At 44.8% G+C, this 24,340-nt stretch overlaps 1 protein-coding gene across 2 annotated transcripts in view; it reads left to right on the top strand.

The window, feature by feature from the left end:
- The first annotated feature begins 2,055 nt into the window (after positions 1-2,055).
- Positions 2,056-24,340, top strand: part of plxdc1 (plexin domain containing 1) — a 49,106-nt gene continuing 26,821 nt past the window's right edge. The window contains exons 1-6 of one of the 2 annotated variants that reach the window (XM_012952930.2): positions 2,056-2,331; positions 12,544-12,695; positions 18,287-18,430; positions 21,555-21,624; positions 23,158-23,280; positions 23,962-24,080. In XM_012952930.2, the coding sequence (XP_012808384.1) occupies positions 2,250-2,331; positions 12,544-12,695; positions 18,287-18,430; positions 21,555-21,624; positions 23,158-23,280; positions 23,962-24,080 (690 nt within the window). In that variant the 5' untranslated portion in view covers positions 2,056-2,249. The remainder of the gene's footprint in view (positions 2,332-12,543; positions 12,696-18,286; positions 18,431-21,554; positions 21,625-23,157; positions 23,281-23,961; positions 24,081-24,340) is intronic. The other variant, XM_004918671.3, reaches the window with a different exon arrangement.

Consider the following 24,340-nt stretch of genomic DNA (forward strand, 5'->3'; position numbering starts at 1 on the left):
CAATCCCACAATCCCCTGCTGCACACATGATGTCAGTAAGGAAAGGAACATCCCAGTGCAATGCATTGTGGGTTATGTAGTTCCTGCATGCTGTCTGTAAGCTGGGGAGAAGTTGTTACAGTTTGTAACATCAGTGTTTTAGTCCCTCCTCCCCTGCCAGGATTACAAATGATGCAGAAAGAGAAGAACAGTTTTGTAGCTGGATTTCAGCATATAAAAATGGTATTTATTCCTACTGTTGGAAGGAACAGATTACAGTGATAGGGATATTAGGGGTTTCTGTGTTGTGTGGGGCGAAGGAAACCGTGTACCTACTGCCTGCCTCCTTTTCTGCCTGTTTATCGACTGCATGTGTCTGTGCCTTTGGGCAATAAATCTGTCCTGCCTGGCTTTATCAAACTCTCAAAAATGTATAACGCTCCAAAAATGCAGTAAAATAAAAAAGTCTTAATTAATCCATCATCTAAAACATACCAGCCCTGCGCTTCTTGGCCTTACTCATTTTGTGCCCCCATAGGCAGTCAATGATTAAGTGCCAAAGGAGCACGAAACGCGTAAGGCCAAGAAGCGCAGGGCTGGTATGTTTTAGATGATGGATTAATTAAGGCTTTTTTTATTTCATTGTATTTTTGGAGCGTTATACATCTCTGAGAGTTTGTTGTGTTTTCCCCTTTGATACTGGGGCCAGGGTTGGACTGGACCAGTGGAGAACTGGGAGTCACCTGTTTTAAACCAGTAGATGATAAAGGCTGCAGATGAACACTTCATCATCGTTAAAGAAATCACATCTGTTATCTATGTTTGTTAAGGTGGCCATACACAGTAAAGGTGGCCATACACAGTAAAGGTGGCCATACACAGTAAAGGTGGCCATACACAGTAAAGGTGGCCATACACAGTAAAGGTGCCCATACACAGTAAAGGTGGCCATACACAGTAAAGGTGGCCATACATAGTAAAGGTGCCCATACACAGTAAAGGTGCCCATACACAGTAAAGGTGGCCATACACAGTAAAGGTGCCCATACACAGTAAAGGTGGCCATACACAGTAAAGGTGGCCATACATAGTAAAGGTGCCCATACACAGTAAAGGTGGCCATACATAGTAAAGGTGCCCATACACAGTAAAGGTGCCCATACACAGTAAAGGTGCCCATACACAGTAAAGGTGGCCATACATAGTAAAGGTGCCCATACACAGTAAAGGTGGCCATACACAGTAAAGGTGGCCATACACTGTAAAGGTGGCCATACACTGTAAAGGTGGCCATACACAGTAAGATCCGCTCGTGTGGTGAGATTGCCAAACAAGTGGATCTTCTCTCGATATGCCCACCTACGGGTGGGCGATATTGTGCTAATTCGATCATTTGACACTAGGGCCAAAGGACTGAATTAAAATGGCAGGCATAGGGGCTGTTGGATCGGGGACCACATGAACAAGACGATGCAGTCCCCGATCTGACAGAAAAATCAAACCTGCCCAATTGAAATCTGCCCAATTTTAGGCCAGATATCGGTTGGGTGGGCTCATCAGGGGACGATACTGGCAGCTAAAATCAGCCGCGTATGGCCACCTTAAGATCTGCTTGTTTGGCGAGGTTGCCTAATGAGTGGATCTTCTCCCGATATGCCCACCTGAGGTGGATGATATTGGGCTAATTCTATCATTTATCCCTAGAGCCAAGTGATCCAATTAAAATGACGGGCATAGGCACCGTCGAACCAAAGACTGCATCAACGAGCCGTTCTGGTGGGAAAATCAAACCTGTCTGATCAATATCTGGCCAATCTTAGGCCCTATGTCAGTCAGGTCGGCCAGAGGAGGGTGCCTAGATAAGCTGCCAAATCAGTCTGAGGGACCTGAATCGGCAGCTGAAATCTGCCCGTGTATGGCCACATTTATAATACATAAATTGCAGCTGGAAATGAGGGTTAACACTGAAGGAAGGAGAGTGGGTGTAATAACAAGGATAGCCACTAGATGGCAGCGCTGTCACCAACACAGTGTGGCTTGGACAAATCTAGTTGCTTTCTTACAAACAGTACATCCCACACTTTGCTGGGTTCACCTCCTTCAGATGCACAGGGAGGGAACAGAGAGCATATAGCACCCTTTCTGAAACAGCCCTTTGCCTGCCCCCCCAAAGGGAGGATGCTGAGAAGAGGAGGCTGCCTTTAGCAGAAGGGGGTGCAGAAGTGATTTGTAGTTGGAGAAGTGTCTCTTGGCTCCTTTGTTAGGGGATCATGCTTTGGCTGTGCGTCCTTCTGTCAGTTTACTCACTCTCAGAGGGGACAGACAGAATCTGGGACCCCTTACTCAAAGCAGGTAAGTCCCTGTTACCGTTGCCCATTCCCTTGCATTTTCTGCCTCTCTTGATATATGTATATGTCACTGTATATAATACTGTATATCATACATGGCTGTAAACATCAATTGTGTGTATGAATCAGAGTGGTCAGCTACAGCCAGCTGCATCCAACTGCCAGCGTAGTTGTGCAACTGCCTGCGGGCATACGGGGGCACAAGCATATTTGTTCTTATTTGGCTTTTGCTTCCCCAACACGTGGGCTGAAGAAAGAAGTGGTTTATCCTGGAGAGCAGAAAACCACCATATAATTACTATAATCCCCTCTGTGATCCTCCACACTACAGCAAGGGTACCAATAGTTATAAAGTTAAAACATCCTCAACCTTTGGCAGACTGACAGTGCTGAGTGGGCGCCGAGTCCTTAGAGAGAAACGTTAATGTATATTTTATATAGTCTTGTTTCTAAAGGGAACACTTCTCTGTCCTGCCGTAAACTGCCCCTGGCTAGGGAAAGGGTTTGCGTTAAAAAAACACTTTTGCCTCAGGGGTCCCATACATAAGGAACATTTTGGATCACTAGTAACATACAGAATAGTAAAGTAGTTTGGGGTTCGGACCCCCAGTAAGGATAGAGCCCCTTGCAATTTTACTCTATAGCATTCTATTAAGCTGAGAGATTGTCTGCGCCCCTATGGGGAGATGCTGTAGCCCAGCTGTGAAGGTGGGAAGATTTGCCCCAGGTATAGACTACCCCTCGGCACTTTTGCCTTTGTTATATGAGATGCTTTGGATTCTCATGTCTGCTAAATGGGTTACTTGTTAGCAAATTGTGGGTGCACTACAGGATCCTTGTCAGGGGCGGGCCAAGCTGACCGGGCGCCCTAGGCAATCCAGTTGGCCACCTCGCCCCTGCACCTTTTCCGGCAGCGGCAGCGGCAGCGGCTACGCGATACTTCATTTTCCCCACCGCGTAATGACAAGCGGCGGGGGCAATGAAAAAGGAGCTAGGGGTAGGCAGGAGAGGCTCCTGTCTGCCCCCCCCCCAGTTGTTGCGCCCTAGGCAGCTGCCTCTTCTGCCTACCCCTAGTTCCGGCCCTGATCCTTGTAGGCCTTGATCATAGCAGTAATTTAGTGCATTGCTTCTAGGTTTCTCATCAGCGGTTTTAAAAGAGGTTATTCACCTTCTGAGACAACTTGCAATTGGTCTTCATTTTTCATTATTTATCGTTTTCAGTTATTTCACTTTTTGTTCAGCAGCTCTCCAGTGTGGAATTTCAGCAGCTATCTGGTTGCTGTGTTCCAAACTGCCTTAGCAACCAGGGGGTGGTTTGAATGAGAGACTGGGATAGAACCTGGTAAGAAGATTCAGTTATATAAAATAAGAAGAGCAAAGGTATTTTTTGGCTGCTGGGGTCAGAGATCTACATCTGAAAGCTGCAAAGAGTTGGGAGAAGCAGGCAAATCATATAAAAGATAAATAAAGAAGACCAATAATGTTGCTTAGATTTGGCCATTTCATAACATGCTAAAAAATAACTTAAAGGTGAGCCACCCCTTTAAAGTCATTAAAAAAGTGTTATTGAAAGAAGAATCTGTCTGATCCCTTCACCACTGCTTATTCTTTCTCTTAAAAACCAACATCCCAGAGGTCAGTGGTACGTGCTTCGTTACAGGCCTGCTGACGTTTCCTAAATTGTTTCAATAGTCAGAACCACCTGTGCAGAGCATAGGAAACGACAGACAGACGGATAGTGCTTTCAATAGAAATTCCATTTACATCTAACAGTTCTGTTTGACAGTTGTGAAATTGGAAAGTTGCTTAGAATTCCAGTTCTAATCTTTTTAACTGTCATTTTCCTGTAGGCACACATACTGTACAGGTATGGGAATAATAATATATATATATAATAATATATATAATACCCCAATAAGGGGTAATTATATCTTAGTTGGGATCAAGTACAGGTACAGTTTTATTATTACAGAGAAAAGGGAATCATTTAACCATGAAATAAACCCAATAGGGCTGTTCTGCCCCAATAAGGGGTAATTATATCTTAGTTGGGATCAAGTACAGGTACTGTTTTATTATTACAGAGAAAAGGGAATTATTTAACCATGAAATAAACCCAATAGGGCTGTTCTGCCCCCAATAAGGGGTAATTATATCTTAGTTGGGATCAAGTACAGGTACAGTTTTATTATTACAGAGAAAAGGGAATCATTTAACCATGAAATAAACCCAATAGGGCTGTTCTGCCCCAATAAGGGGTAATTATATCTTAGTTGGGATCAAGTACAGGTACTGTTTTATTATTACAGAGAAAAGGGAATTATTTAACCATGAAATAAACCCAATAGGGCTGTTCTGCCCCCAATAAGGGGTAATTATATCTTAGTTGGGATCAAGTACAGGTACTGTTTTATTATTACAGAGAAAAGGGAATCATTTAACCATGAAATAAACCCAATAGGGCTGTTCTGCCCCCAATAAGGGGTAATTATATCTTAGTTGGGATCAAGTACAGGTACTGTTTTATTATTACAGAGAAAAGGGAATCATTTAACCATGAAATAAACCCAATAGGGCTGTTCTGCCCCAATAAGGGGTAATTATATCTTAGTTGGGATCAAGTACAGGTACTGTTTTATTATTACAGAGAAAAGGGAATCTTTTAACCATTAAATAAACCCAATAGGGCTGTTCTGCCCCCAATAAGGGGTAATTATATCTTAGTTGGGATCAAGTACAGGTACTGTTTTATTATTACAGAGAAAAAGGGAATCATTTAACCATTAAATAAACCCAATAGGGCTGTTCTGCCCCCAATAAGGGGTAATTATATCTTAGTTGGGATCAAGTACAGGTACTGTTTTATTATTACAGAGAAAAAGGGAATCATTTAACCATTAAATAAACCCAATAGGGCTGTTCTGCTCCAATAAGGGGTAATTATATCTTAGTTGGGATCAAGTACAGGTACTGTTTTATTATTACAGAGAAAAGGGAATCATTTAACCATTAAATAAACCCAATAGGGCTGTTCTGCCCCCAATAAGGGGTAATTATATCTTAGGTGGGATCAAGTACAGGTACTGTTTTATTATTACAGAGAAAAGGGAATCATTTTTAAAAATTAGAATTATTTGCTTATAATGGAGTCTATGGGAGATGGCCTTTCTGTAATTCTGAACTTTCTTGATAACAGGTTTCCGGATAAGGGATCCCATACCTGTACCAGCACACAGTTTAGATGGAAACTTGGAATTGGCCACATAGATAAATATGTGTGTGTGTATGTGTGTGTGTGTGTGGGTGTATTTGTGTGTATGTGTGTATGTGTGTGTATGTGTGTGTGTGAAATAAATGCCCCGTAGATATATCATTGCTGCGTTGGGTAAGACAAGGCACTTGCTTGCATTCCTTGATTAATCGAATCCATTTTTTAGGGAACAGTTCTATACTCTAGAGCTTTCCAACCCTGACCGGCCCATTCAGTGCCCTACTATACACCAGGGAATAAAGTATTTAATTTTGGCAAGCTACCTGTCAGTATGGCCTAGATTCATACCTGCGCTGTAGCTCCCAGCATGCAACACTTAACACCTCCGGCACCTTCGTGCAAACAGAGGGACCTAGCCCAGATTTAGCTAATAAATATCTATCAGATATCTCCTTGTCTCTAGAAACAGCCCCCCCCCCCATTCTCCATTTTTTCCCACTGTTTCATGCTACATATCCTCAGTTTCATTACTGCTTCTCACTCATTGAAACCAACCCAGTTCCCTTTTCTGCCCTTGTTTATGTCAAAATTCTGTTTTTAACCACTTCGCACATTTCCTGTTGCTTCTGTTGCTCCTCCCCCAGTGTCCCCATACAATGGCACGCTCTCTGCTGCTTCCTTACTGCTTCTTCCCGCTCCCCCCCCCAGCATCCTCCTGCTTCTTACAGGGCCCCCCCAAGCATTCTCCAGCTCCCCCCCCAGCATCCTGCTGCTTCTTTCAGGGCCCCCCCAAGCATCCTCCTCCTTCCCCCAGGGCCCCCCCAAGCATCCTTCTCCTTCCCCCAGGGCCCCCCAAGTATCCTCCACCTTCCCCCAGGGCCCCCCCAAGCATCCTCCAGTCCTCTCCCCCCGCCGCCGCCAGCATCCTTCTGCATCCTCCGGCTCCTCCTGCGTCTCCTCCCCTGCGTCAACTCTGGCTTCAGTTGCATCTTACACTACGTCCCGAGCTCTCCGCTACATGTGCGCTTTTATAGGGTTGCGCCCCGTGCATGTGACATCAGTACGCACAGAGCGCAAACTTATAAAAGCGCACATGTAGCGGAGAGCACGGGACATAACAGTGGACGCCAGCGATGACAGTAACATGCCACTGCTTTGAGTTGTTACTTGCTTCTTTTTAAAATCTTGTTGTTTACTATGTCACAATGACAATAAAGATATATTCTATTCTATTCTAACAGAGCCCGGAGTTGATTGAAGGGGGCCCGAGCTAAAAAAAACTCTAGCACGGCCGGGCCCCCTTTAAACGCCCGGGACAACTGTGCCCCCCTGATGGCGGCTCTGGTGATGTCAATAAGGAACAGAACATTACATTGCAATGCATTGTGGGTTATGTAGTTCCTGCATGCTGTCTGTAACATGCGGAGAAGTTTATAACATCAGTGTTTTAGTCCCTCCTCCCTTGCCAGGATGTCAAATGATGCAGAAAGAGAAGAACTGTTTTGCAGCTGGATTTCAGCATGTAAAAATGGTATTTATTCCTACTGTTTGAAGGAACAGATTACAGGGATAGGGATATTAGGGGGTTCTGTGTTGTGTTTGGAAACCGGAGTTCCCCTTAAAACTCCAGAACAGAAAGCCTCTATAGAGCAGCTTTGCCAGATATACAATAAAAGATAACCTCAAATGCCCCCAATAATGGCAGGGTGGAGGGAAAGATCATGTGGACAGATCTGATTTGTATCATATCTCAGGGCACGGTTCCATATAAAGTGCAAGTCTAAGCATCTAGCTCTCGGTACATCTGTACTTAATTACACACAATACAGTAAAGTTCATTTTTTGTGCTTAGGGACGTATGTCACTTGCTGCCGTATTGCTAAAGTCACTGGTGGGCTCAGATTAAAATACCATTCCTAAGGACCCCCCTAAAATTATGCTTTCCTTTATCTACCCTTCTGCCTTGTATATAGGGAGAGTTTAATTTACAAATTGTAACCATTGTTTTACAGTAGACCGTTTCAGGGTCAGAATGTTTTATCAGAGTTGTACCAGAGAATCTCCCAGTGGGCTCCAGGGTCGGACTGGGCCGGTGGGGCACCAGGAAAAAACCTGTAGACCCAGGCCTGATCCCCCCACTTACTGCAGCCGCTGGCGCATCTCCCCCTATTGTGGCCACAAGGAGGGAGTGCAGTAGGCGGTGGGGGGAGGGGATTTGATATTGTGTCTGGGGTGGGGGGGCCCCAGGTGCAGTCCAAGTGGGCCCCAGACACTCCAGCCCGACCCTGGTGGGCTCCAGCCAAGAATCTGTGGGTTCTGGCAAATACCAGAGGGGCTGCTGTAAGGTGCCACAGACAGTCGCTATTTATTGGGCTGGGGGGCTGTTTGTGCCTCTGGGTACTGGGAATGCCAGGGGGGCTGTAAGGTGCAACAGACAGTCACTATTTATTGGGCTGGGGGGGCTGTTTGTGTCTCTGGGTACTGGGAATGCCAGGGGGGCTGTAAGGTGCCACAGACAGTCACTATTTATTGGGCTGGGGGGGGGCTGTTTGTGCCTCTGGGTACTGGGAATGCCAGGGGGGCTGTAAGATGCCACAGACAGTCACTATTTATTGGGCTGCTGGGGGGCTGTTTGTGCCTCTGGGTACTGGGAATGCCAGGGGGGCTGTAAGGTGCCACAGACAGTCACTATTTATTGGGCTGGGGGGCTGTTTGTGCCTCTGGGTACTGGGAATGCCAGGGGGGCTGTAAGGTGCCATAGACAGTCACTATTTATTGGGCTGGGGGGGGGGGGCTGTTTGTGCCTCTGGGTACTGGGAATGCCAGGGGGGCTGTAAGGTGCCACAGACAGTCACTATTTATTGGGCTGGGGGCTGTTTGCGCCTCTGGGTACTGGGAATGCCAGGGGCGCTGTAAGGTGCCACAGACAGTCACTATTTATTGGGCTGGGGGGCTGTTTGCGCCTCTGGGTACTTGAAAGGCCAGGGCCTATTTTGACTCCCAGTCCAGGCCTGATTCCCATCAGCCCTTCCTATTTCTAATATAGGTCTGTATGATACCTACATTTAGAAGAGTCTATCTACAACTAATTGTGGAGAGAATGAGCCCTTGGGTTCTCTGGTGCAGAGCCGGAGCAAGAAGAACTGCACAAATACTACTCTACTGTACCAGAGAACCTGACACTGAGGGCCCATACTCCTTGGCCTGGCACCCGATCCTCCCCCAAAACCCCCAGCCATCACCCCACGGCCCCTGCTGCCACTACTTGCACAACACCCTTCCAAGGTTGCATATTTTTGGTTCATTGATTTCTTAAAGGGGTTGTTCACCTTTTAAATACATTTTTGTATGATGTAGACAGTGATATTCTGAGGCAATTTGCTTTTGGTCTTCATTTTTCAGTAATTTAGCTTTTTTGTTCAGCAGCTCTCTAGTTTGGAATTTCAGCAGCTATCCGGTTGCTAGGGTTTTGTTTACTTTAGCAACCACGCAGTAGTTTCAATGAGAGTTGGGAATATGAATAGGAGAGGGCCTGCATAGAAAAATAAGTAATAATAAGTAACAGTAACAATAATACACACCAATATTATATTATTGAATTACCTTAGCAACCAGGCAGGGGTTTGAATGAGAGACTGGAATATGAATAGCAGAGGGGCTGAATATAAATATAGAGAATAAAAAGTAACAATAAAATAGTAGCCTCACAGAGCAATAGATTTTTGGCTGTTGGGGTCAGTGACCCCCATTTAAAAGCTGGAAAGATGTAGAAGTAGAAGCAAGATAATTTGAAAACTATAAAAAAATAATGACGACCAATTGCAAAGTTGCTAGGAATAGGACATTCTATAACATACTAAAAGTTAATGTAAAGGTAAACCAACCCCTTATCTCTCTGACCATCTGAGAGCTTCACTTAGGACCCCAGCTTCAGATAGGCTTTAGAGAGAGCCACCTTAAACCATTACATGGTTACACTGGCCATTGGCTAATCACTGGCACAGCAGTCCCTGAGGCCACCCAATCAGAGTGCCCTGTGTGCCGCTCAGCTTGCAGAACTTTCACTCCACTTTATTCAGTAAATGTTGAATTTCAATGTAAAAAAAAAAAGCAGAAATACAGTAGTTAATCCCTCCGTGGGCAAATCTTGTGGGTTATGCCCTGTGGGTATAAGTTGGCATACTGGAAGGGTGACAAGGGAGACACAGAGTTTAAAGGAACTATTCTCATCCAGTGCACTATTTATAGCAACGCTAATTAGCTGGAGATGATTGATGGCATCACTGCTCACCTAATTACAACCAGGAGCTCCAAGGAGCGAGTGGCACCGATGGGATGTCATTTTTTTTTTTAATAAACGAAATTTCTCCCATCCACACACAGTGCTGCTGTCATGTTAATGGGATCTTATTGTGGAACAGGATCCAGAAAGTCATTTTGGATAGAAATCCCCCAAAAGGATGTGCACTAAACATTTTCAAGGGGATATAAACCTTCCCAAAAAAATGTGAACAATAAAAGAAGTAACTGCCTGTCCCTTGCTATTCTCTGCACTGGTGGTTCTGACTTTTGAACCAATAACACCGAAACCAGCTGATTCATGCACCTGGTTGGTTGGAGGAGAGATTATGATGTTGTTTCAAGAATGAGAAATAGGAGAAAGGAGCAGACAGATTCTGCTTCAATAGCACTAACATTTACAAATAACTAAAACAATAAGTGTAGATTGGAATTACATTTGTTCATTAGGAACATTTTTAATATTTAGGTTTATATACCCTTTAAGCTGTGTAGTAGAGACAGTTATATTGTGAAGTTTGCAGTTTTTTTGTTTTTTGTGGTGCTTTTATTTTGCATCTATGCTGTTTGGAATATAAACTGTTCTTTGTAGCTAGGGTCTCGCTTACCCTACCAACCAGGGAGTGCTTTGAATGACTGGACAGTCTAACATCAAAATAGTCTGCTCTAAAGGCCATACACATAGAAATCAGGGTTGGACTGGGCTGCCGGGACACCGGGAAAAAACTGGCCGTGACCCCTGCACCCCCTAATCCCCCCGCAGGGGCCCCTGCTGCGACCCGTGCACCCCCTAATCCCCCCGCAGGGGCCCCTGCTGCGACCCGTGCACCCCCTAATCCCCCCGCAGGGGCCCCTGCTGTGACCCGTGCACCCCCTAATCCCCCCGCAGGGGCCCCTGCTGCGACCCATGCACCCCCTAATCCCCCCGCAGGGGCCCCTGCTGCGACCCGTGCACCCCCTAATCCCCCCGCAGGGGCCCCTGCTGCGACAAGTGCACCCCCTAATCCCCCCGCAGGGGCCCCTGCTGCGACAAGTGCACCCCTAATCCCCCCGCAGGGGCCCCTGCTGCGACCCGTGCACCCCCTAATCCCCCCGCAGGGGCCCCTGCTGCGACAAGTGCACCCCCTAATCCCCCCGCAGGGGCCCCTGCTGCGACCCATGCACCCCCTAATCCCCCCGCAGGGGCCCCTGCTGCGACCCGTGCACCCCCTAATCCCCCCGCAGAGGTTCCTGCTGGGCCTCCCTGACCCCTCACAATGTCCCCCACCCGACATCCTCCCAGGTCGTCAGGAAGGCTTCAGATGGGTTTTTTGCCTTCCTCTCGATCAACTAGCAGTTAGGCAGGTTATATATAGGCAATAAGGTTGAACGTGATGGACATGTGTCTTTTTTAACCCTAACTTACTATGTTAGTATGTTACTATGTATATATAGTCCCTTCTCCTTGTAGATTGTAAGCTCTTTTGGGCAGGACCCTCTTCCCCTCTTGTATCGGTTATTGATTGCTTTATATGTTACTCTGTATGCCCAATGTATGTAACCCACTTATTGTACAGCGCTGCGGGATATGTTGGCGCTTTATAAATAAATGTTAATAATAATAATAATAATATAGTCAGAAACATAGGCAAGGAGAGACATTAGTCACATCATGAATAAGAGATAGGTTTGAATAGTATAAGAAAGCATTTCCCCAGCCTTACTGTAATTGTATTGAAACCATAACCCAACACTTACAACATGATGATGCCACAATCACACACTAAAGTACAGAAGGGACCAGCAGAACATCAGACGGTACCTTCGCAATTTCCTTTTCTAGTACGGCATACTGGCACAAACATTACCCGTTACCAACTGCCTTTTTTAAAGGGGTGGTTTACCTTTAAGTTAACTTTTAGGATGTGGTAAAATGCCAAGTTCTAAGCATCTTTTCAATTGGTCTTCATTAGTTATTTTTGCCTTCTTTGTAGCTTTCAAACGGGGGTCCCAGCTTCAAAAAAATATTCCATCAAGAGGCTACGGGTTTTATTGTTATTGTTGAGAAATACAGAAAGGAAGGCTCGTGAGTAGGAGCCCTTAATGCCCTGCACTAGAGCAGATATCTCAGACATATGTGGTGTGTCACTGTTAAAGGGGCAGTACGCCTTAAAATGACCACTCTCCTATACAGTGCTGCCCAACTTATTACACGTAGTGGGCCAATCATCACATCTGATGTCAGACAGTGAAGTCTATGGGGCCTTTGAGCTGACTGAGGGCCAGAAAAATCCTTTGAAGGGCCATATCCGGCCCACGGACCTCCAGTTGGACAGCCCTCTCCTATGATATTCAATGATATTTGCAGTCTTCTGGGGAGGGGGGGGGGTTGTTTTTCATTTATTTGCCTTACTTTCCAGCCAGAAATATAAAATGCTATGTGGTTGTTTCTGACCCCAACAAGCTGAAAACACTTACTTTCTCATTGGTCCCTCCGCGTATTCATTTTCCAAGCTGCCATTCAAGCCTTTGCCAGGTTGTTAGGGTAAATTGGATCCTAGCAACCAGGATTTAATTCTAATCTGGAAACACAAATGATAACCTTAAAAAATGACGCGGAGAATAACAATAATAAACCAATATACATTGTGAATTTGAGGCAGGATGAAAGCCTTTGATTATGACTGTGTCGCATACAAGAATATATTGATTGTACAATATTTTCAGGTCCTGCCGCCCTTAAGCAAAGAAGATGGGACAGTCACTTTATGAGATCACAGCGTGACATCAAGGGGCACAATGGCACCCGCGTCAGTCAGGACATGGGAGGTGACAGCCTGTCTATTGACACCCTGCCGGATAACCAGACCCAAGTCGTAGTGAGTATGGGAGGATTTGGATTAATTAACCTATGTGGACGTTTGCTTTAGCAGCCTGACTCACACAGGCCAGATAACCAAAACCCAACTAGCACAGGTATGGGATCTCTTATCCGCAAACCCGTTATCCAGAAAGCTCCGAATTACAGAAAGCCCGTCTCCCATAGGCTCCATTTTAATTAAATAATTCAGAATTTTAAAACTGATTTCCTTTTTCTCTGTAATAATAAAACAGTACCTGTACTTGATCCCAATTAAGATATAATTACCCCTTATTGGGGGCAGAACAGCCCTATTGGGTTTATTTAATGGTTAAATGATTCCCTTTTCTCTGTAATAATAAAACAGTACCTGTACTTGATCCCAACTAAGATATAATTACCCCTTATTGGGGCAGAACAGCCCTATTGGGTTTATTTCATGGTTAAATGATTCCCTTTTCTCTGTAATAATAAAACAGTACCTGTACTTGATCCCAACTAAGATATAAATAATTCTTATTGGAGGCAAAACAATCCTATTGGGTTTAATTAATGTTGTATTGATTTTTTTAGTAGACTTAAGGTATGGTGATCCAAATTACGTAAAGACCCCTTATCCGGAATACCCTTGGTCCCGAGCATTCTGGATAAGGGATCCTATACCTGTACTCCCATGGGTAAATCTTACCATTCATGTCTGTGTTATCAAATGCTTTATAGGAAAATTTATTTTATACAGCATAATGGCAACAACAACACATTTGAATACTCATAAAGGCCAAATGAAAGGGAAATAGTAATACCTACATAATGCATAGTTAATGCAAAATCAGTTTAAAATATCCTCTAGTGGCCAAAGAGGAAAATACTGAATAAATATAGGTCTGCACCAATATCTGAATTAAAAAAAATGTTTCTTTTATTACAATACATTTAAAAGTTATTCAAACCCCGTGTGTATTGCCTAACGCATTTCATGCTTAGTCATAGGCTCCCTAGATCTATATTTATTCAACAGCAACACATTGGTTTGAAAGTAGCTTTGCTTTTCCCAAAGATGCGTTTCATAATTTGCATCTAGGTTACAAGGTGAACGGTTAAAGGTATTTGGATCCCTTATCCGGATACTCGTTATCCAGAAAGTTCTAAATTACAGAAAACCCATCTCCCATAGCCTCAATTTTAATCAAATAATTCTAATTTTTAAACATGAATTCTTTTTCTCTGTAGTAATAAAACAGTAGCTTCTAAATTGATCCCAACTAAGATATAATTACCCCTTATTGGGGCAGAACAGCCCTATTGGGTTTATTTCATGGTTAAATGATTCCCTTTTCTCTGTAATAATAAAACAGTACCTGTACTTGATCCCAACTAAGATATAATTACCCCTTATTGGGGGCAGAACAGCCCTATTGGGTTTATTTCATGGTTAAATGATTCCCTTTTCTCTGTAATAATAAAACAGTACCTGTACTTGATCCCAACTAAGATATAATTACCCCTTATTGGGGGCAGAACAGCCCTATTGGGTTTATTTCATGGTTAAATGATTCCCTTTTCTCTGTAATAATAAAACAGTACCTGTACTTGATCCCAACTAAGATATAATTACCCCTTATTGGGGGCAGAACAGCCCTATTGGGTTTATTTAATGGTTAAATGATTCCCTTTTCTCTGTAATAATAAAACAGTACCTGTACTTGATCCCAACTAAAATATAATTAATCTTTATTGGATGAAAAATACTATGTTAAAATTATATTTTAGTAGACTATCCAGAAAACCCCAGGTCCTGAGCATTCTGGATAACAGGTCCTATACCTGTACATGAAATGAATTCCACAATTCCTCAGCTGTAAAATCCCCTTTACTTCTTAAGATAACACCCCTTGTATCCTTGACAACTTAGTATGTATTTGATCTCTTAATAAACCTATAAATACCCCATTTTCAGGACAATCCTGTCAGGTTCAGGCCATGAACCCTTTTTAAATATTAGAATTACATCAGCTCTCCTCCAGATCATCCACTTCCATACCACATGAAAGGGAGTCTGAGAAAATCCAAAATAATGACCTGACAAGAACTGAGCTCTCTATAAGTACTGTACTTTGCCTTGTGAATGATGAGAATCTTTTTGGTAAAGGTATTTACTTCTGGTGTCAGACAGAGATAAGCTGCTCTAGGCTCTACCCCCCCCCCCCCCCAGACTGGCATGCAAATGCTTCTTCCCATTCCATTTATTTCTATTTTAATACTGTATTAGCCAACTGGGTTAATGGAGTCTTCATTTTATTCCTATGTATCAACAATGCTTTAACTTTCATTCTGACTTCTTCAGGCCCAGGCTGGGATTCAAATAGGCCCTGTCATTGCAATGCACAGAGGCCCAAACAGCCCCCCATGGGCCCAATAAATAGTGACTGTCTATGGCACCTTACAGCAGCCCGTCTGGCATTCCCAGTACCCAGAGGCACAAACAGCCCCCTCAGCCCAATAAAAAGTGACTGTCTGTGGCACCTTACAGCCCCCCTGGCATTCCCAGTACCCAGAGGCACAAACAGCCCCCCAGCCCAATAAATAGTGACTGTCTGTGGCACCTTACAGCCCCCCTGGCATTCCCAGTACCCAGAGGCACAAACAGCCCCCCCAGCCCAATAAATAGTGACTGTCTGTGGCACCTTACAGCCCCCTGGCATTCCCAGTACCCAGAGGCACAAACAGCCCCCCAGCCCAATAAATAGTGACTGTCTATGGCACCTTACAGTCCCCCTGGCATTCCCAGTACCCAGAGGCACAAACAGCCCCCCAGCCCAATAAATAGTGACTGTCTATGGCACCTTACAGCCCCCTTGGCATTCCCAGTACCCAGAGGCACAAACAGCCACCCAGCCCAATAAATAGTGACTGTCTATGGCACCTTACAGCCCCCCTGGCATTCCCAGTACCCAGAGGCACAAACAGCCCCCCCCAGCCCAATAAATAGTGACTGTCTGTGGCACCTTACAGCCCCCCTGGCATTCCCAGTACCCAGAGGCACAAACAGCCCCCCAGCCCAATAAATAGTGACTGTCTGTGGCACCTTACAGCCCCCCTGGCATTCCCAGTACCCAGAGGCACAAACAGCCCCCCAGCCCAATAAATAGTGACTGTCTGTGGCACCTTACAGCCCCCTTGCATTCCCAGTACCCAGAGGCACAAACAGCCACCCAGCCCAATAAATAGTGACTGTCTATGGCACCTTACAGCCCCCCTGGCATTCCCAGTACCCAGAGGCACAAACAGCCCCCCCCCAGCCCAATAAATAGTGACTGTCTGTGGCACCTTACAGCAGCCCTGGCATTCCCAGTACCCAGAGGCACAAACAGCCCCCCCCAGCCCAATAAATAGTGACTGTCTGTGGCACCTTACAGCCCCCCTGGCATTCCCAGTACCCAGAGGCCCAAACAGCCCCCCCCCAGCCCAATAAATAGTGACTGTCTGTGGCACCTTACAGCCCCCCTGGCATTCCCAGTACCCAGAGGCACAAACAGCCCCCCCCAGCCCAATAAATAGTGACTGTCTGTGGCACCTTACAGCCCCCCTGGCATTCCCAGTACCCAGAGGCACAAACAGCCCCCCCAGCCCAATAAATAGTGACTGTCTGTGGCACCTTACAGCAGCCCCTCTGGCATTTACCAGAATACACAAAATGCCAGTCCGGCCTGGACCTTCAACTAGTGAATAGGGTTAAAAAAATACATAGACTAAAGGGCAAGTACACTTTGCAGTCAGGGTACTTTTTCATGTCATATGGGATGGGATAGGTATTGTGCTACCTTGCTACCTATTAAAAATTATCCTGATATAGATTTGACTATTTAGCTTCATGGTAAGAAGTTTATTTAGCCCCCATTGCCATTGTCATTGTCCCTTGCTCATCTGGGGAACCCTATGCTTTAAATAGGAAATATTTGAGTTGCTGAAGGAAACATTTGAGTAACCATTTCCCAGTGCTGACTTTTGCATTGCGGACTTAACACTCGTCACTTAACAAGACATATTACTGCTAAGCATTAACTAAGGTAAGCAAATATGTCCTGGAAACATAAATGTCTCCATTTATGGGAAGAACAAGTTCCAGAAAGCACTTAGAGCTTATGTAAGAAATGAAAAAGATTGGGTGACCGTTTACAGGCCCAGAATGCAGATTTATGTTATATTTCCATTGTTTTTATGAATTTAGGCATTAATGTGGTATAAGCTTATGCTAATTATGGCATGTCATACTCACATTGTCAGAAATAATTCTTCTGAAGGCTTCCATTGGAAATAGGGGTCATTTTTCCTTAAGGACAAACAGGGGAGCTTGTTCCTGCCAGCCTTGGACTGGGGTGCTATGGGCCCACCAAAAACCTTACACCATAGGCCTTGCTCTCCTTATATTTCTCCTCTTCTTCCTGAGTTTTCTTATTCTTACCATTATCATCTAGCCTTCACTCCTTTTCTCCTCTGTGTTCTCATACAGAATAGATGAATTATACAGCTATAGGCACGCAAGGCAAAATCACTGGGTGATTGGGAAGGGTTTTTATGTCACCCCATTAGACCAGTCCTACACTGGTCCCTGCTCTTGTATGAACTGGTTGGTTTTCCTACCACCCAATGGATGGTACCGAATCAAAGATACCAATCGATACCTTTATACCCAGTAGTGTAACTATAGAAGAAGCAAACCGTTTGGTCATAGGGGGGAAAGGGGGACGGGCATGGGGTCTGCTTCTTCTATAGCTTTAGCGAAACCCCCCCCCACTGCTCTCCTACCTAAAACCTAGCAGGTAGGAAGTTGGGCCGTAAGAGGTGTGAAGGGGTGGGGGTGGAGAACGGGAGGGGTGGGTAGTGCCTGCATTGCTCATCAGGCTGGGGGTCCGGCACAGTCTAGGACTGCCAGCAATATCATACTATATGGCAGGGCTGGAACTACCCCTACCCTGTGCTCACTTCTCTTGCCCCCGCCGGTTGTCGTAACGCATTAGGGGCAATGACTCCACCCCCCCCCCCCCCCGCTTGACGCACACACGCGAGGGATGGGGGGGAAGGTGCAGGGGCGAGGTGGCCGACCAGTTGCCAAAGGCACCCAGTAGGCTTGGCCCGTCCCTGCTATATACCTGTAATATAATATGTGTATTTTGCATCTACATCTGCTTACATCGTTACCTTAATGATAACCTACCTGCATACGACTGATATCAAGATAAAATGTTTATGTATATAACCACGTTACGATGTTCACCTTGCACATCAAAATCTTACATAACTGCCTACCTGAAATATATAAAAATTGATGACACCAGTGGTTGGGACTGATGGGCAACTTTCTTGTATTTATTAGTTAGAAAAGGTTATTTGTAAATATAATTGTATTGAAACCAGTATTTGTCTGTCCCTTAGTATTCTCTGCACTGCTGTTTCTGACTACATATCCAAGACTGCCTTCTCCACAGTGCCTAGAGCACTTTATCCTACCTCCCTGGTCTGGAAATCCCAAAGAAAGCAAGGCATTGAGGGAAGTGAAGAGAGACATTCCCATCTTGATCATGTGATAATGATAATTTCTCTCCGTTACAGGAGGACAGTTACAATTACTACACATCGAGGGTGTTCGGCCCCTCGGAACATCGTGCAATGGAGCTGTGGGTTGATTTACTGCAGGAGAAGGGCAGTAAGGCGAGAGTGCACAGCATCCTCTCCAACACACACAGGCAAGCTTCGGTGAGACCTCCTCTGTGCCGGGACAGAGAATGACCCCCTCAGAGACTAATGCTAAGAATGCCCAAATGCACTGCAACTTTTCACCCATGTTGCTTTCTCTAAGTACATGACTACTTTGGCCCTATAACTGTTATATTTAAAGGAAAACTATACCCCTAGAATGAATACTTAACCAACAGATAGTTTATATCATGTTAAGGGACCTGTTAAAGAATTTCACCCAACTGGAATATATATATCAGTAAATATTGCTTTTACATCTTTTCCTTTGAGCCACCATTTTGTGCTGGGCTGTGTGCTCCCTGAGAGATCAGCTGACAGGAAGTGATGCAGCTCTAACTGTAACAGGAAGTAGTGTGGGAGCAAAAGGCAGAACTCTGTCCATTCATTGGCTGATGGGGCCTAACATGTATGTGTGCCTTGGCTTGTTTGTGTGCACTGTGAATCCTATGATCCCAGGGGGCGGCCCTTTGTACTTAAAATGGCAGTTTTCTATTTAGGATTACCCAATGGCACATACTACTAAAAAAGTATATTTTTATGAAAATGGTTTATTTAGATGAAGCAGGGTTTTACATATGAGCTTGTTCATGCAATATATTTTTATAGTTTGGGGGTATAGTTCTCCTTTAGATGAACAAATGGCTAGCGTGCGTGGGATTTTACTTCTATCAGAAAAACAGAGTGAGAACACAGGTTCCTGTATCAGACATTGGTTGATTGGGTTAGGGTTGCCCCTAAAATACCAGCAATGTACTTGTCAGTAAATCTGTAATCTTCCCCAATTCCACCCCCACTCCCCCTCCATCCCATCCATTACCTCTTCCACCCCGAAGCTTCCCAACAGTTTAGCAGCTCCGCCCCCTTCCTCTGTGTAATACCCCTGGTCATTTCCCAGTCCTGGCCACCGCCTCCACTTTATCGGCCAGTAAGGGGCCACAGAAACAGTGGCAACCCGAATGCTGGCCGGACTACCTTTGTCTTCAGTTTCACTCTTCATTCACATTTCAGCCTATCTTACCCAGCTGTAAGTCATTCTTAACCAATATGCACCAGGCTCACTATTAAAAAATTGTTGTTTACCTTTAAGATAACTGTTAGTATATTATAGAATGGCCAATTCTAAGCAACTTATCAATTGGTCTTCATTATGTATTTTTTATAGTTTTATAATTATTTGCCTTCTCCTTCTGACTTTCAGCTTTCAAATGGTGGTCACTGACCCCGGCAGCCAAAAAACTACTGTTCTGTAAGGCTATAATTTTATTGTTATTGTAACTTTTTATTCCTTATTTTCTAATCAGGCTCTCCACCCCCTGGTTGCTAAGGTAATTTGAACCCTAGCAACCTGGTAACTGCTGAAGTTCCAAACTGGAGAGTTGCTGAACAAAAAGTGGTATAATTAAAAAAGCACAAATAATGAAGACAAAGAATGAAGACCAATTGCAAGTTGCCCTAGAATATTACTCTCTACATCATACCAAAAGTTAATTCAGAGTTTTAATCCTTTGTAGTACAGCAGAACACTAAGTAATATGGCCCACTAATGTCTGTCCATTTTTTTTTTTTACATTCCAGTGCCAATATAAGCCTTCCAGCTGAAACTAAACCTTAGCTTTGTGTTATTCTGTGTGTCCTGTTCTAAAATTACCAGACTGCCGAGCTGTAGCGTAATATAGGCCAGCCTATTCTGCTTAGAAATGTAAAGGGCAACTCCACCCAAAGGCAACTTAAGCTTTTTGAAAAGTAAACATCATTATGTTATGTTATGTGTTAGGTTATGTAGTTCCTGTCTGTAATCAGTAGAGAAGTTGTTACAGTCTGTGCCAATGTTTTAGTCCCTCCTCCCCTGCCAGGATTTCTGTTTTGCAGCTGGATTTCAGCATATAAAAATGGTACTTACTTTATGAAGGAACAGATTACAGTTATAGGTATATTAGGGGTTTTTTGTGTTGTGTGGGGGTCCTTAACAAATTTCGGTTTGGCAGCCAGATCTATATCTGCAAACAAAGCATCTCCTGGAATTGGAAACATATAGGACAGGCTTTTATTAGAGCTTGTGGTATGGTCTCTAGTTCAGGCCGGGGCGCTGGCACGGCTCTTCTCTAGATGTTGATAATTGACAAAGACAGACCTTATGATGAGCTGTTAGATTTCAAAGGCATTTTGTGATTTATCTTTCCCACGCAGAGTTTGTATTAGTGATTACTGTAGCCTTTGGAGGATGTGATTATTATGCTTTTTTCCCCATGATCCCAACAACCTGGGCCAAGGATTATTTCTGTTCTTTGCTCTGGTTACTTTAAGAGATGAAGGTTTTTATTGTTCATTGGAAGCATTTTGGTAGTCAAAGTTGCATTTGTTGGGAGTTAGGAAAGTCCGGCCCTTTGCCATGCTCTGGTTACATTGTGAACCGTATTTTCCTACACTGCGCTGTCACTTTTATGTGTTATGAGGTCAGGGTCGCACTGCGGGGTGCAGGGCCCCAGCCAGCCGTGTCCCCTACCCCCCACCAGGGGTCCCCCTTACCCCCCCCCCCCCGCAGGGCCCCCACCTGACATCCTCCCCGAGCGCGTATAAATTGAACACATCAGGGGAGGAACAGTCAGTAGGGGGAGCGCCGACAAAGGTCGGACTGGGCCGCCAGGGCCCACTAGGGCCAGGGCCCACCGGGATTTTTCCCGGTGTCCCGGCGGCCCAGTCCGACCTTGTATGAGGTTTCCTATAATTCTCAAAGTGCTACATTGCAGTGGTTTCCAGTGAGAGATGTTGCCCATGTCTGTGTAACTGGACTAATGCCTGTGATTTCCACCTACAGTCTCTGTTGTGGGCAAGCCTGACTGTAAGGTTTCATGGTGGAATGAGGTGTCTTTCCCTGCTGCATCCAAATAAATTACTTTTGTATATTGTACCTAATATGTACAGTGTTATATAATGTTTTTACTTCTACCTGCCCTACTTTTCTCTCTTCTCTTTGGTCCTCGTGTCTTCTCCTCAAAACTTGCCTACCCTTACTGTATGCCTTCCTGTGGCCAACCAGAATGTCTTCCCCTCAATTTACATCACTGTCCCTCTGCCTTGTCTATTTAATGACCCCCACATGCTTTCTCCACTTCATTCACAGAGACTGATCCTATCATTCGACTTCCCATTCTATGGACATCCGTTGCGTCACGTGACAGTAGCAACTGGCGGTGAGTCTGAAATCCAGAGTTTGGGCACTTACAAGTCATATTAAAACAATCATTATTGATTTAAAAAAAGTAGCTCTGGTTTGTTTATTTGACCTTTCAAGCCTATTTTGTATCCCAGTCCAGAACTAATAATTCTTCACTATGAAGGAGGGAAGGATAGATACAGGCCCGGACTGGCAATCTGTGGGTACTGGGAATGCCAGAGGGGCTGCTGTAAGGTGCCATAGGCAGTCACTATTTATTGGGCTGGGGGGGCTGTTTGTGCCTCTGGGTACTGGGAATGCCAGGGGGGCTGTAAGGTGCCATAGTCAGTCACTATTTATTGGGCTGGGGGGGCTGTTTGTGCCTCTGGGTACTGGGAATGCCAGGGGGGGGCTGTAAGGTGCCACAGACAGTCACTATTTATTGGGCTGGGGGGGCTGTTTGTGCCTCTGGGTACTGGGAATGCCAGGGGGGCTGTAAGGTGCCACAGACAGTCACTATTTATTGGGCTGGGGGGCTGTTTGTGCCTCTGGGTACTGGGAATGCCAGAAGGGCTGTAAGGTGCCATAGGCAGTCACTATTTATTGGGCTGGGGGGCTGTTTGTGCCTCTGGGTACTGGGAATGCCAGGGGGGCTGTAAGGTGCCACAGACAGTCACTATTTATTGGGCTGGGGGGTCTGTTTGTGCCTCTGGGTACTGGGAATGCCAGGGGGGCTGTAAGGTGCCACAGACAGTCACTATTTATTGGGCTGGGGGGGGCTGTTTGTGCCTCTGGGTACTGGGAATGCCAGGGGGGCTGTAAGGTGCCACAGACAGTCACTATTTATTGGGCTGGGGGGGCTGTTTGTGCCTCTGGGTACTGGGAATGCCAGGGGGACTGTAAGGTGCCACAGACAGTCACTATTTATTGGGCTGGGGGGGCTGTTTGTGCCTCTGGGTACTGGGAATGCCAGTGGGGCTGTAAGGTGCCATAGTCAGTCACTATTTATTGGGCTGGGGGGGCTGTTTGTGCCTCTGGGTACTGGGAATGCAAGGGGGGCTGTAAGGTGCCACAGACAGTCACTATTTATTGGGCTGGGGGGGCTGTTTGTGCCTCTGGGTACTGGGAATGCCAGGGGGGCTGTAAGGTGCCATAGTCAGTCACTATTTATTGGGCTGGGGGGGCTGTTTGTGCCTCTGGGTACTGGGAATGCCAGGGGGGCTGTAAGGTGCCACAGACAGTCACTATTTATTGGGCTGGGGGGGGCTGTTTGGGCCTCTGGGTACCTGATACATTTTACATCTCTTGGCCACAGAAATGTCTTTGTTCTCTTATCAAGAGCCTGAAAAACTGTTATTAGAATGTAAGCTCTTGAGAGCAGGGCCCTCCCCCTAGTGTCCCCGATCCTCATCCAATGCAACTGCAAACCACTTTTGTGAATTGTTTATATGTACATGTTACCTGTTATGTCTTTTGTACCCCTCTATTCTGTATTCTTAAGCGCTGCGTAAATTGATGGCGCTATATAAATAATAATAATAATTAGGATGCCATCTTGTGTCCCATACAGGGTTTATTTTCATGGGGGATGTCCTTCATCGCATGCTAACAGCAACGCAGTACGTAGCGCCACTAATGGCAAACTTTAACCCCAGTTACTCCACGAATTCTACAATCAGCTACAGAGACAACGGTACGTATATTCCCATCTGAATGCGGTTTGCAATCCACAGGTTATATAGATATCTATGTACAACATATACAGTATATACAAAGATGAATACATGTTTACATGGGGAGGCCATTTTACCAACAATTTTCATGGATTTAGGGGGCAAATGTGAAATTAGAGCTTAATACATAAAAACTCACCCACGTTCTATCCATTCCTATGGGATTTTAAGCATATTTATCAATTGGTGGACTTTAACTTTCACCCATTGATAAGTACGTTTATAAAAATTCCATAGGAATAAATAGAATGTGGGGGAGTTTTTAAGGGGGTTATTTATCAATGGTCAAGTCAGTTTGTGGTTTTTTGTGCTTAAAAAACTCGAATCAAATGTAATAATTCGCCATCTAAAAGCTTGCGAGGTTCTATAGAAGTCAATGGGAGTTGTCCGAGGCAAAGTCAAGCCAAATTCACAAACTCGAAAATTAATAAATAAGCAATAAGTATTAAGCTCTAAACTCACATTTTAATAAATCTGCCCCTTAATAAATCACAAAAAATGTGCAAAAAAAACCACGAATCATAAAAAACAAATACAAATGTTAGTAAGTGCCCCCTTTAGTGTATTAATCACAGGCATCTCTTCTAAAACCCAAAAAGAACCCAAACTGATGACTACATGTATATGAATGTGGCACACAGGCACATCTTTCATTGTCCAATGGGACAAGGTCCCTCTACATGAGAAGGAAGATGCCGGAGGATTCACATTCCAGACCGCCCTGCACAAAGATGGACGTATTGTGTTTGGGTACAAAGAGGTGAGTGTCTGATCATCATCATTTATTTATATAGCGCCAGCAAATTACGCGCCCCGTTACATTGATTTCTAAGGAACAGGGAGCTTACAATAATTTATCAAAGGGTTTGCAGAGTAACTATAGGATCAGAGGGCCCTACTCACAAGAGCTTACAATCTAAAGGGGTTAAAGGGATTCTGTCATGATTTTGATGGGGTACTTTTTATTTCTAAATGACACTGTTACACAGCAAATAATTCCCTCTACCATTTAACATTTTA

Source organism: Xenopus tropicalis, chromosome 10, assembly GCF_000004195.4.
Source record: "Xenopus tropicalis strain Nigerian chromosome 10, UCB_Xtro_10.0, whole genome shotgun sequence".
Classification (NCBI taxonomy): Eukaryota; Metazoa; Chordata; class Amphibia; order Anura; family Pipidae; genus Xenopus; species Xenopus tropicalis.